The following is a 13,193-nucleotide window of genomic DNA, read 5'->3' on the forward strand; positions in this document are numbered from 1 at the left end:
TACCTGGCAACGCAAAGTGTAATAAAGTAACATTAAAGCATTATTTAAAACAAAAACCTTGTTTTTATTTGAAGCACTTGAAGCCCGGCAACTTTTGACCTGCAGGCAATTACAGTAAATCTTAGCATATTGATGATAAAAAAGCTTAATTGAACATGTTTATACTAGTCGCAACTTGTTACAAGGGTTGGGACACAGCTCCTACAATAATGCCCATTCTCCTTTGTCACGGTCCAAAACTGCGTTCCTATTTAGGATTTTGAAAATTAATGTATCCACAATAAAACAAAGAAAATAATTAAAATTAGTTTTATTTACACTTGATGCTTACTTTCTATGCTTTTTATAATTTGGGGAACGATCTCTATCTCTCTTCTTCTTCTTTCCTTTACGTTTTTTATCAATATCTCTTTTACCTTCTGGGCTTTTCTTTCGGGAGTCATCTGAACTACTGTGGCGTCTCCTACTCTTCGATTTATGTTTCCTTCGACTCCTATCGTCATCAGAAAGAGAGCTGAGGGAATCGTTGCTACTGTACCTCTTTTTGTCTTTTTTCTTTTTCCGACTTGACCTTTCCTCACTGCTTGAGGAGTTTCTTCTACTTCTTACTTTGTCTACGCTCCTTCCATTTGATGATCTATCGTCTCTTTGCTTTCTGTAATCGTCATTACTTCTTGACCTTTCATCTTTTGTATTGATTTCATTACTTCTTTGACTTGACGAACTCCTTTCTTCTTGTTTTGAGGACTTTTGAGGGTTTCTATCTTGCTTTTTATATGCTTCGTATGAATCTGCGTCTAAAATTTTAGTGGAAGGTTATGTGTTAGGAATATTTGAGAATTAACAATGATTGTCCAAGCGTTGAAACTTACACGCCATTCAAGAGGCAGGATTTGTATAACAGAATCTGAAGTCGTTAGTTACGTCTTCAATCGTATCTGAAAGAAAGGAATTTACTGAAATTTACGTGAATAATAATAAATTGTAAAATACTTGCAAGTTGCAATACTTGGACAATATACAAACAGTTTTAATTTTCATGATAAGAGAGGCGTATTGATGATAGGAAGTTGTATACTTACTTATGACTTTGGATTCCTTATCATATTCCGCTTTTGTGACTGCATGCATCATAAATTCACTGAGGCTGACGGATTCCTTCTTCACAGGTATTTCTACCATGACACGACCATTATCTTCATCTAAGCTTACAACCTGTAATTATAGATTAAATTGCGTTTGAATTCTCTCATTAATATTTGACAGTTTTACAGGTTTAGAGGGAAGCCACTGGGCAAATGGGGGATTTTTTGGCCTAAAACTAGCACATAGTACCATGTTAAAACTGTTAAAATACACTTTACAACAAGAGCATGCTGGCAGTAAAGTATTCTATTTTTCCTTGTTTACTTCCTTGCTAATGATGACTTGTTTCAGTCTTTTCTATTTTCATGCTTTGCTTATAGCTATGGGAGTTGCCTATTGAGGTGATCTTAGTAGCTATGTTTATTTGTATTATACAAGACTAGCTTTTCGCCCTCGGCTTCGTGCGCGTCGAGATTGGTTATATCGCAATTCCAAAAGAACTCTTCAAAAGTCCGGGATAAAAACTATCCTATGTTCTTTCTCAAGCTCAACTTTATATCTGTACCAAATTTCATTAAAATCTGTTTAGTGGTTTAGACATGAAAGCGTAACAGGCAGACAGACAGTAAGACAGACAGAGTTACTTTCGCATTTATAATATTAGCAGGGATTTTTTACAACCGTTTACTTCAATGGTTGCTATTTGGTACAGAAAATAATCTTTAACAAAAATATAAAAAACATATCTTACCTTTCCATAATAACCACTGAACTTCCCTGATGTTATTTTCACAAAGGAGTTCTTCAGTATAGCTAATTCTTCTTCCTTATTGTCTTTAGATTGTTTCTTCTGATACTTTTTGATAACTTTGTCAGCTCCCAATCCCAAACCCTTTGGACGGAGTTCAGGCTGCTTGAATTTAGATCTGTAATGCATTACTTAAAGTTTAAAGTTGGAAAAGGAAATAATGAGAATAACTTATTGACTTAATTTGCGACTTTAATATTCCTAGCTTCATTTGTGTTTTGATGTTTACATATAAGTTGAAATATGAAGTGACAGTATAAGACGTAGAAGTATAAACAATATACAATTCTTTTTTAGATTCCTCAACTTGTGCTACAATAATTATACTAGCAATGAATAAACATGTTGCAAATCTGAAAACGTGTCTCATAATGACCAAAAGCTATTAGAGATACAAAACAATATTTTTTTCAATATGCATAGTGAAACATACCCGTCTTTGCCTGGTGTCCACCCCATGCCTCGGAGCATAGCCATTCCAAATTGTTGAATAGGTACAGCATCATAATCATCCAAGGTGGACTGAAATGTCATAAAAAGCAATATGAGAAGAGTAAGTACAAGTTCAAATGCAGGCAAGTATTAAACTTACATTTCAATATGAATATTTATTGGTTAAACATAGGTACATGTATTTTCTTAATAATCCCAAGAGCACAGATGTTTTAACAGAGGCTGTAACAGTTTGAAATCTCCAATGTACAAGAAGTTAGTTTGATTAATATTAATGTTCAAAAATTCCCATCTAGAGGTAAAGAAGGCAGTAGAACATTATTTATTACATTTAAAAATCCAACAATATGCCACAAAAATAACTTAAGAATGCCAGATAATGAGTGTGAATTTTCAAAGACAGCAATAATGCCATTAATACTCCACACAATAATTAATCTGAGAGGTATATCCACTCTCATTTAATACAGACAGGATACTGAACAGTAACCAAACAGTTATTTATCAAAGGCACTTAAGAGCGCACCCTGACCCACTTACGTGGTGCCAGTTAGAGAGTTGGTACATTCCGACAACCCCTAAATTATTCATAGTTCTATATTTACACTACAAATATCTTAATTTATTGCAATAAAAACAAACAAAGTTCTAACAAACGGCTTCGGAAAGTATAAAGGTAGTTTTACCTCTTTCTCTCCAGACATAACAGGCTTTGCAGGTGTTGGAATAGCAAGACTCTCCGGCGTTTCCACTTTAATATGACCTTTAGCTTCTTGCATCAACTCCCTAACAGCCATTTGATCGAGGGTCTCATTATCATCAGTCTTTTCAACCTTTACAACCACCTCTTCTTTGATTTCTGGTTCTTCTATCGCTTTCTCAACTTTTTCAGCAATCTGTTGTAACCTCTCTGCAGTAATTAGTGTGTTTGGTTTCATGGGTATCACTAACGGCTCGTTAACTGTTTCGATTTCACCCCTGGAAAAATAAATGTAAAGGTCTTGACATTGCATATGTATAAACGTTAGTTTTCTAATAAAAATAATAGATTTTCTAACAAAATACTGTCTTAGTCAGGTCAACATCAGTTATAGAATATAAATTCAAGTGATTAGAGGTTTATAAATACTGAAACGCCGAGCCTATAATAAAATATAGCTACAACACAAGTAATTTCGAGGTTAGATTTTTTATAATACAACAGACGCTTACCCAACAACTTTGATAGATTTCTCTTCTACACATTCTATATATTCTCTCTTTTCTTCATTTACAACTGGAATCAAAGGTTTATCAACCTTTTTGCTTTTAAAAAATCCAAAGGATATTTTTTTGCCTTCCATTTTGTTCCACGTTCATTAATTTAATATTTTTATAAATGTCGTAGTTCGGATACTAAATGATTTTCTTAAGCTACGTAAATGTACTTTGTTGATTGTGTTGAAAAGTCCAATTTAATAAAATTAAACACACAATTTAACTTCGCGTCATTGAATTGACAGCAGAATTATTATCAAATTATCAATATCAATGCTTGACGTACAAACAAAAACGCACGAATGAATGTCATAGAAGGTGAAAGTCTATGATATATCAAAAGCTGGTAAAACTGACAGTTTGGTTTTTACCGTTTTGATATCAAGCATTTTAACCTCAAGTACCTTGTACTAAGACTTGGTATATTTGTTTCTCTTATTTACTGTTTGCATTTTCTGCATATATTAAAATATGAGCTAACTATTATCTTCTTGCTAAACAATTCTTGCTTACCTCAATATTTTTCATTGATTTTTTAGTTTTTTGTTAAAGCGTTTGAAAGAGAAATCTGGTCTTATAAAAATTACCCGCCAATGAAAGAAACAAAATACCGCTGATGTCTGATTTAAAAATATCTAATTCCCCCTCTGACGTTTGGATTAAAATTGATTTATTTAAGTATTTACTCAAACCAATAATAAACGTCTTCTGAGTGTTGTGGGACCAATATGTTATTTTTTTTAAGTACGATAGGATGTTACAAAATCAAATGATCCTAACATTCATAAATTTACCCGTAAATTCTTTTTTTTCGTCAAAACAATATTCCAAAAACGATTTCTATCGCCTATTTTGAATGGAGTAACTTATCTCGTACATTCCTTACTGTCTAGCTTCTCCTACAGACGATTTAGAACGTTAACGATTCTATCACCTCATAATAAACTAGATAAAAAAAAAACATCGTGACAAGATTGTCTATTTTGCTAGCTCGTTATGTTTCTTCCTTGCTCCACCAAGCAAGCGTTGAGCAGCGACGAGCAATGAACAAAACAAATGAAATATTTTCGCGACAATACCGACATAAATTGGACTGGGCGAATGCTTTGTGCAGGCTGCGATTTATTTGCTATAGAAATAGGACAATACGTTTTTATACCGTTAGTTACTTAGCTCGAATAAAGTATATTGCCGTTTTTTTTCAGTGTTTATGTTACCTTACGAGTGAATTCAAGACGACGTGTTTCGAGAGCACCTATTTTAATAATAATTTGTAAAAAAAGGATTTATTTTGTTTTACAGGATGCATATTTTACGTTTTACCCTATAAGAAATCAATGTCTGGTCATTTTTGCTAAAGGTGGATTTATTATTGTCAACAAATAAAATAAAAGATTTTATCACCTCCATATAAAATTGTAATTTACATACCAAGTATTATTCAACGAGCTAAAGAAACACTCCCGGCGGTATAAAAGCTTTGTTCTCGCGTAACTAAATGTGTTGGTTAAAAGCATTGCAAAGGTACATTAAGTAATGACGGCTTGCATGTTTGCTCAGACGACACAATCTCTTAATTGACTGAAGCGCCCTCTAGGCCAACCTGTGAATGGAAAAATATGTGTTCCATTATTCACGGCTGACGCTTGGGTACATGCATTACAGAACAGTTTGAGTAACGGTTTTGAAAGCAATTTGCATTAATAACGTGGTTGGGGGATCATCTCTTACTCAATCTGATGGGATTATTACTGATTGATGTCTTAGGGGCAACCATACACGGATTGTGACTTGTGTAAATAACTGTATGAAGTTGGACTCTTACAGGTGCAGTATTTGGTAGGCCGTATTGTATACTGTACTTGGATCTATGACCTAAAATAGAAACTGGTAAGGACTAGATGCGGAAGGCGAAGGACCGGTTTTGTGGTGCAAATTGGCAGAGGCCGATGTCCAGCAATGGAGGCTGAGTTAATATTTTTACTAGATACCGATCGCTTTGTGTTGTATCAAACTGTTAAAAGCGATTGCTGATTGATTTATCGGGCTTGAATAACCGACAAATGGTCTGTCTTAGTTTTGATATTACGCAAACCAGACCTATTAAACCAGATTTATATATCAGAATCAGTGAAAATGGAATAACTCGACCTACCAGAATAAAAACTTTTTTGTAGGTGACTTGTTGTCACGGATATTTGATTTTCTGTGTGAGCGATTTTAATATCTGTCCCAGTTATTGTACTTGGTCCAAAATGTTTTTTCGCACCTGCCAGTTTTAAAACATGTTTCCTATTTTTGTGAAAATAATAAATAAATGCGGACAACATCTCATACATTGTTCTGAACCCAAAGTAAGTTGCTAAAGCACTTGTGTTATGGAATTCAGATACAACGAAGGTACCACAAACACCCAGACCTGAGACAATGTAGAAATGTGAATTTTTACATTGACTCGACCGGGGATCGAACCTGGGACCTCAGAGCTAGCGAGACCTTGAAACCGGTGCGTACGCCACTCGACCACGGAGGTCGTCATAATGTGCATTGAGGACTGGACGTAAACAAAAACGTGGAGTAAAAAGAGTTGGAATTTATCTAAGTATAGGTAATTAGTTTGAAAGAAAGACTAGAAAGTGTTTAAAATACCTAAGAATATTAAACAGTTTATGTTCATCTTACATTTGCCTATAAATTTTAATTTTGGTACACACCCAACCCATTTTATTCATTGCAAAGTTTTTTTTATTCAAAATGTGTGCTTTTAATTCACAAAAACAAGTTTCAAAATAGTTTATAAATTATATTATTTGCAAGAATTTCTTATCGATTGAAATTTCATATAGTACAAGGCCTGGCGTGTCCACTCATAGTTTACATAATATTTTGTATCAAGCATAGCGTTATCAACGAAATATCATGGCGAGCTTTCCGTCAGGAAATTACAACTTTAGTACAGTTAATACATCACAATTAAATTAATAGTCTGCCGTTTAGTTTCGAGTTGAACGCAATTACCGAGAACTTGGTTAGATAGGGCCAGAGATGGGCTAGGGACCAAAGGACCAGCAAATATCTCAACGGTTATGAATATTCACCGGGTCTCGGCTGCCCCTGAAAGGAATAAGTACCTAACTCGAGTTTACCATCCGTGTTTTAATTAGTTACTCCTGGCTATCGAATTGAAACTGTTTGGGGAGCTGATTGCTTTGTTGCGAGATTCAAAGTTGAGACAACTATTGACTCTGCTCAAGTTTGGTTTGAAGAGGTGAAAATAACAACAATTTTGATCTTTGATAATAATTAATTAAGTTCTTGGAATTTTGTGCTTTACGACGTGTTTCGGTAAGCTTGGAAGAATTTTGATCCACTTCTGTATATGAAAACAAACAACTGTCTACGAGGAATCCAAATTAATCTAAGTATTTCAAAACTGATCTAGTCGCGGCGTGATTAAACAAGCAAGATCATAAAAAATACAACTAGGTTTTTTACTCTTGATTTGTTTTACTTAACCAGCAGTGATAGTTTAATAATATACCATTAAACTGCCAAGATACAGTTTGTTGGTTAAAATCCCTGCTTACCAATGTCTTCTCAATTCCATGTGCATATTCATGTAATCAAATAATGATCACTTGTAGAAACGGTAAAGAAATACATCGTGATTAAGTTGGAGTATTTTCAACAGCATGTTAAGCTTTATCAGAAAAAGAGCACACCGATTTTGTGGAGTTTGTTTCTTCCTCACATCTAGATCACTGAAGAAGCGGTGAAGGGTGGGCGAAACGGGGAGCTGTCTAAATAAAACTGACGTACAAAAAGTGCTACTTTGAATAAATGGATTTTGATTTAAGAGACCTAGGGGCGGTTTAAAAATTGCCATCAGGTTGTAACTCAATTTAACTAAAATAGGAACTTGCTAAATTAGCTTAAACCATGAGGAAACTTTACGATCCACTTGCAAATTAATATAATTAAAATGCTTGTTGATCAAGCTAAGGCAAAGGATACATAATCCACCTATCCAAAGCAAAAACAGCCATATAGCTGCACTTTTGTAGGTTTTTCTCAAATAATGGATTAGTTGTCCCCCACGACACCTTAGGGAAAATATCCAGTAATCTACTATAAGCCCGAGAACACACACATGTCCTGTCAAGTGGCAGACAGAAATGTGCGTCACAAAATAAGAACATAGAGTCACCTTTTCAGAATTGCGTGGGGATGTACGGAAAACGTGACTCTGTAATAATTGCTGTGCGATGTTACATGTTACTCGTAAATTGATAACGTACTCTTAACATAATAATTATGTTAAAAAAAATAGTTAGAAAACCAGATAGTTTGAACACCAGTTTACCTAAGTAATGTCAAAGCCCAAATAATGTGTAATCACTTCGTGTAAAATAGTATGTAGCTACCGTTTTCAAAAAAGACTATCGATTCTCCCAAGAACATGGAGAAGTTTTTTGCAATAGAGCTTAGTTTTGTTTCCAGCTTTGGGAGAGTTATGCAAGATGTGAAAGATGTATTTTTGAACAAACTATTTCACTGCACGGATAGACTAGTGGTTGAGGTGACCAAGCACACCCAATATGCGCGATGTGTTCGATCGTCCCCGCGTAGGACAAACGTTTGTATGATCCACGAAGAGTTGTTCTGCGTCTGCTTGTCTTTGTACATGACTGTGACTTGCATGTTTGTTAAAAACCCCGCGACACAAGAATTAAGATCCTTAGAGTGGGAGTCGTTTTAAAAAAAACACATACGCTACGGAACATTAGCCACGTGATTCCCGCTTGCACCTGTCCGTCCTTTCACAAATGCCCGTATTTTCCGTCCCTCCTAATACTATCTGTAATTCCTCTGAATGCCCGACTCCATTAAATTGATTTTATTGCAGCAAATTGGACTTACGCAACATAAAATTCTTATCTCATCTACGATAAAAAAGGAAGGACTGAAAATATTGTTCGTTCAACAGATTTTTGGTCATTGAATATACATAGATATCTACCTTCATGTTTTTACCACATCTTTCTAATTTAAACGAATTTAGTTTAACCTTTTAAACGCCCTAAGTTCATATTGAAGAAAATGAAGATTGATTCGATTTGTTTCATTTTCTAGACATTTTTGTTATCGCAATGTTGAAAGGAATTTGTTAATTGAAAGTGATCAATTCAAATGGATCACTTTTGCTGTAACATTGAATCAGACGGAGTCTAAGGTATTTTATCATTTCGATTCTATAAAACCATTATCTTCTTGCACTTATTAAACTCACAAAAGGGAACGAAAAAATATTTCTAGATTTCATCGAAGAAGGAGTGGTAAAACAGAAATCGATTGATTAAATAAACATATTTTTACCCTGATATGCTTAAAACCAGTCGACTAATAGAATTGTATCTGAAATTAAATGAACAGATTAACTATGTCCAAATAATGGCATTCAACCAAAAATAGCTACCGAAATTATGACTCGATTTAGAAATTCCCCAGTGTGTCTGGTTTCGGAAAGCGTGGCATTGCCCGTAAATACACCTCAAAATTTGGTGTTGACGTATGTCCCAAAAGTTTAGAGCAATTTCACTGCTATTCACAATTTTAACTAGATTAATTTCATAACGGGTGCCACTTAAAAAAGTTAGCTTCGTTTTGTCGTTCAAATAGCGTTTTAGTAGAGCGATGGGAAATCAAAAATGAAATACCACACTAAGCGTAGTAAACAACTGGGTGTTAGAGTCTGACACGCAAAACATGAGCTAGACAATTTTTAGACATTCTTCATATAGCCACACCAAAATATATGTCAAATGTCAGTACATGAATTGTCATTTGCATAAAACGTGTTTACTTTTTTGCTGCGAAATTATTTTAAACCATTAAATATGAAGACTCCTATTAAGAATGAGGCTAGAAGGCTAATATTCAATATGATTAATAAATTTGATGTGAAAAATAAAGACAATGAACAGATTTTCAATGTAAAAGACCAATGTTTGGTTACAATCTTGGAAGCCATTGGTAAGCACGACACGTTTATCTTGATCCTTTGCTTAATCCTATTACATATTCATATTTGCATAAAACATTTATCTCGTTATCTATGAAAATGTATTCAATGTTTTATATATTTTCGTATTTCTTCAGGAACCGAAAATATAGATGTTAACATTTTTTAAATAATTTTATATTATTTTTTTTTGTTGCAGAATGGAATAATTGTATAGAACACCTCAAACACTAAAAAACGAAAATAATTATGTTGAAAAAGATAACATTCTTGAAACGCAACTGGAAAGTTTTACTATAAATGTAAAAGATGATAGTAGTGATAGTGACGAATCTCTTGAAGTAGTTTTTTAGATTCCGATTTTGATTACGAATCACAATAAATAATGTTATAATAACTACGTTTATTTATTTCTCCTTACAATTGCAGAATGCTTATATACAAAAATGACCCTCCTCATTCTGAGAAGAGGCCCTTGCCCTGCAGTGGGACAGTAATGGGTAGATATTATATACACAAAAATACTATGTTTAAAACGGTTGAGCCATTAAAAATCGTATGATATAAAACAACAATAATATTTGTCCATAATTTATTAATCCATGATGTAAAATCAAATATCAAAATGTATTTTTCTTACTATACACAGTGATACCAGCGCTAGATTTTTTGAATTTGCCGCTTTTTTCCAGGCTCATGTTTCGTATGTCAGACTCTATAGTTTTGTACCTTTTTATCTAACTTCAATCGAATCGCTTTAATACGAATAGTTTTTTTTTTATAACCTGCGCAACGTTCAATTTCGAACTCAATCTACAAGTTGAATATTTAAATAAGCTCTCACTCAGTACTCTTCGATAACCTTAATCACTTCGAAGAAATATTTAAGACAAGATGGCGCACTAAAATTGGTGATGTAATCTTTTTAACGATTATTTTGTAATCCCGGGATTCAAGGGACATATAAAATGGGAAATTCATGAATATAATAAGTATTCCACGCATCTTCGCCTTATCAACCATTTCGTACATTTACTCTATAAAGAAAATAAACAGTATAATATTCTGTCCCAAGGCGTAAAATTGACTGCAGGAAAAAGGTGACTCTGAAACTCGTCACTTATGCACGACATCAATTTGTGATCCAAACATTGGCAGCTTTCAAATACAACTTAATAAAGTCGCAAAGGAAGAAGAAAAAGAAATTGCACGGTTTAAAAAACGAATAAAGTATATTTGACGCTGAGGTACTTCTGAGACAGTCGGTTGACGTAGTGATGCGTCTACTAGAGCGGGGCAATCTCATTAAACTGGGAGCGAATAAACAAGATTATTCGCAGGGCACAAGTCTCGTCTCTGCCGAGATTAAGGTCCCGTAGGTCAGTATTTCTAAGTCAATTTCTTTTATGAAGCTTTAGAAAATGTATTACTTTGTCTAAGGGTCCATTTTGGACGAGCTTCGCTCTAAAATACTACCTGCCGTCTGGAAAAAATTCGGGTCGGGTGCGAGAAAATGAAGGCAGACTTGTAGTTGTAAATTGTAATCTTCTTAGTCGCTTGTTAGCAAATATTATTACGTAGATATAAATATGATTACTATAGTTGGCTTTATATTAAATTGATATGTATTTGCGAGGAATGTACTGTACTAATTAATCTTCCATTCAACTTATTGGACTGAAAGATTGAGCAAGATTATCGGGGTAAACTCAAATCTTGAAACAATTATATTATTACCTACATTCCTATTCGGAAAGGAAGTTTCAAACAGCTCAGAATTTTAATTAATAGACATACTTTATTATCTTAGCACGATCTTGCCATACTCCACAAATTAATATTATTTTCTAAGGTATGAGTAAGGTACGAAATAAGATTATAGTTTTCAGCCTTCATTGAAAAGAAGAAGATTAAACCGACATATCTGAGGATTTTGCCAGTGTCCGAGTATGTACTACGGATCGTTCAAAACTTGAACACCGGGTGATACAGCAATCACTTAATAGTGTTGAACCCCTGTGAAGGCGAGTGAACGGTCATCGAGAGCTGATGTTAGGACTACCGATGTCCGCCTCACGCTCAGGACACCGCGCCACTAGTGAGGACTCACATAGTACGAAGGTCTCAAGAAAAGCTTACTACAGAAATGATCCTATGAAGTAAGAAAGATGAGAAGACTCCTCAGTCATTGCAGAACAAAACAATAGCTAAAGATTACATTTTTCCTTATTTAATGTCTTGTAACAAGAATTGAGTTTCCAATAATTTCCTGACCATTCAAGAGAAGCAATATCTCATTTGCTTATTACATTCAGTAAGTAGAGACGAAAGGCACCTTGACTCTCAAAGACTGATGAATATAGCGGTGCATACTGGCAGGTGAATGTCGAATTAAAGATGGATGGTTTGTGTAAAGGATGAGCAATATACGAAGAGTAAATTGATGACTGATAGAACAGGTGAATGGAATGAAGATGCGGATAGATCGCCTGCAATAAATAAAGGGGAAGAGGACAAAATAGGTACTATAAGTGTACACTATGTATCAAGTATACTTATGGCCTGTTGGTCTAGTGGTTAGTGACCCTGACTGCTATACCGGAGGTCGTGGGTTCGATTCCCACCCAGGACAAATGTTTGTGTGATGAGCACGATCATTTGTTCTGTGTCTGGGTGTAATTTATCTATATTATGTATGTATTTAGAAATATATAAGTAAGTTTATCAGTTGTCTGGTTACCATAACACAAGCTCTGCTTAGCTTGGGATCAGATAACCGTGTGTGAGTTGTCCCAAGATTTATATTATATTATATTATATATTTATATATATATATTATACTGCAGTAAGATTAGCAGCGCGAACATTGGGAGGACGTATGGATGTTTATTGCTCTTTTACAAAAAACTACTTAACTGATTTTGATGAATTTTGGCTTGAAATATAAAATACCCATAAAGCAGTGATTTTTTTTGGAAAACCGACTTTTAATTAAATGTTGCAAGGACTTACATATAAATATAAAGTACGTATTTGTTAATATCTTAACCATGCCATTAAGTTCCATGCTTATTGTAAAAACAATGTTACAAATTGCTAATCGATAGTCTAGACCGAGAACATAAAAGTTTTTGATTCGATTTTACGATAAAACGGGAGACACGACGATTTAAATATGAATACCGAAGAAGCTTAAATATTCTTCAATAAAATATCAACGAATAACTGAACAACCACAGAGTTTCACTTACTTAAGTTTTAAGTCTTAAAATCTCACATACATAAAACTGATCTTAAAATCCTTTCTATGTTAGTACGTTGGCTTTGGTGCTCGAATCGTAAAAATGCTTCATTAAAACTTTTATATACTCGACTAAGTTTATAATTCCCTTGTGGTATGCAAGGAGCGTACCACGTCCACTTAAAGTAAGACTGAGGCAGTTTTGGAAACGAAATGGCAAACTACAGCCACGTAGAGCGTCATCTCGCTCCCACACCTGCCAGACTCACTTAAAAAAAGCAGTAACCCCCTAGGGCACAGTTTACATTGAATTTTAGGACTGTATA

At 34.3% G+C, this 13,193-nt stretch overlaps 1 protein-coding gene and 1 long non-coding RNA gene across 2 annotated transcripts; one reads left to right on the forward strand and one right to left on the reverse strand.

Annotated features, from left to right (window-relative positions):
* Window positions 1-295: 295 nt before the first annotated feature.
* Window positions 296-3,908, reverse strand: LOC113503309 (G-patch domain and KOW motifs-containing protein). Its single transcript, XM_026885165.1, has 6 exons — window positions 3,560-3,908; window positions 3,034-3,325; window positions 2,328-2,416; window positions 1,838-2,012; window positions 1,083-1,215; window positions 296-797 (listed from the first exon to the last, which is right to left on the reverse strand). Exons 1-6 carry the CDS (start codon window positions 3,688-3,690, stop codon window positions 328-330), a joined length of 1,290 nt encoding a protein of 429 aa, XP_026740966.1. The 5' UTR covers window positions 3,691-3,908; the 3' UTR covers window positions 296-327.
* Window positions 3,909-9,239: 5,331 nt separating this feature from the next.
* Window positions 9,240-10,023, forward strand: LOC113503310. The gene is made up of 2 exons (XR_003401440.1): window positions 9,240-9,637; window positions 9,826-10,023. It is a non-coding gene; the product is annotated as an uncharacterized LOC113503310 (long non-coding RNA).
* The last annotated feature ends 3,170 nt before the right edge of the window (window positions 10,024-13,193 follow it).

This window comes from Trichoplusia ni, chromosome 19 (genome assembly GCF_003590095.1).
Source record: "Trichoplusia ni isolate ovarian cell line Hi5 chromosome 19, tn1, whole genome shotgun sequence".
Classification (NCBI taxonomy): domain Eukaryota; kingdom Metazoa; phylum Arthropoda; class Insecta; order Lepidoptera; family Noctuidae; genus Trichoplusia; species Trichoplusia ni.

What these genes read in the sequence shown, in the direction of transcription:
- LOC113503309 (XM_026885165.1), bottom strand. Translation starts at nt 3,690, where the DNA reads ATGGAAGGCAAAAAAATATCCTTTGGATTTTTTAAAAGCAAAAAGGTT. An exon ending in TTATGTCTGGAGAGAAAGAG is followed by an intron (nt 2,417 to 3,033) that starts GTAAAACTACCT and finishes ATGACATTTCAG; the next exon opens with TCCACCTTGGATGATTATGA. An exon ending in TGGACACCAGGCAAAGACGG is followed by an intron (nt 2,013 to 2,327) that starts GTATGTTTCACT and finishes AATGCATTACAG; the next exon opens with ATCTAAATTCAAGCAGCCTG.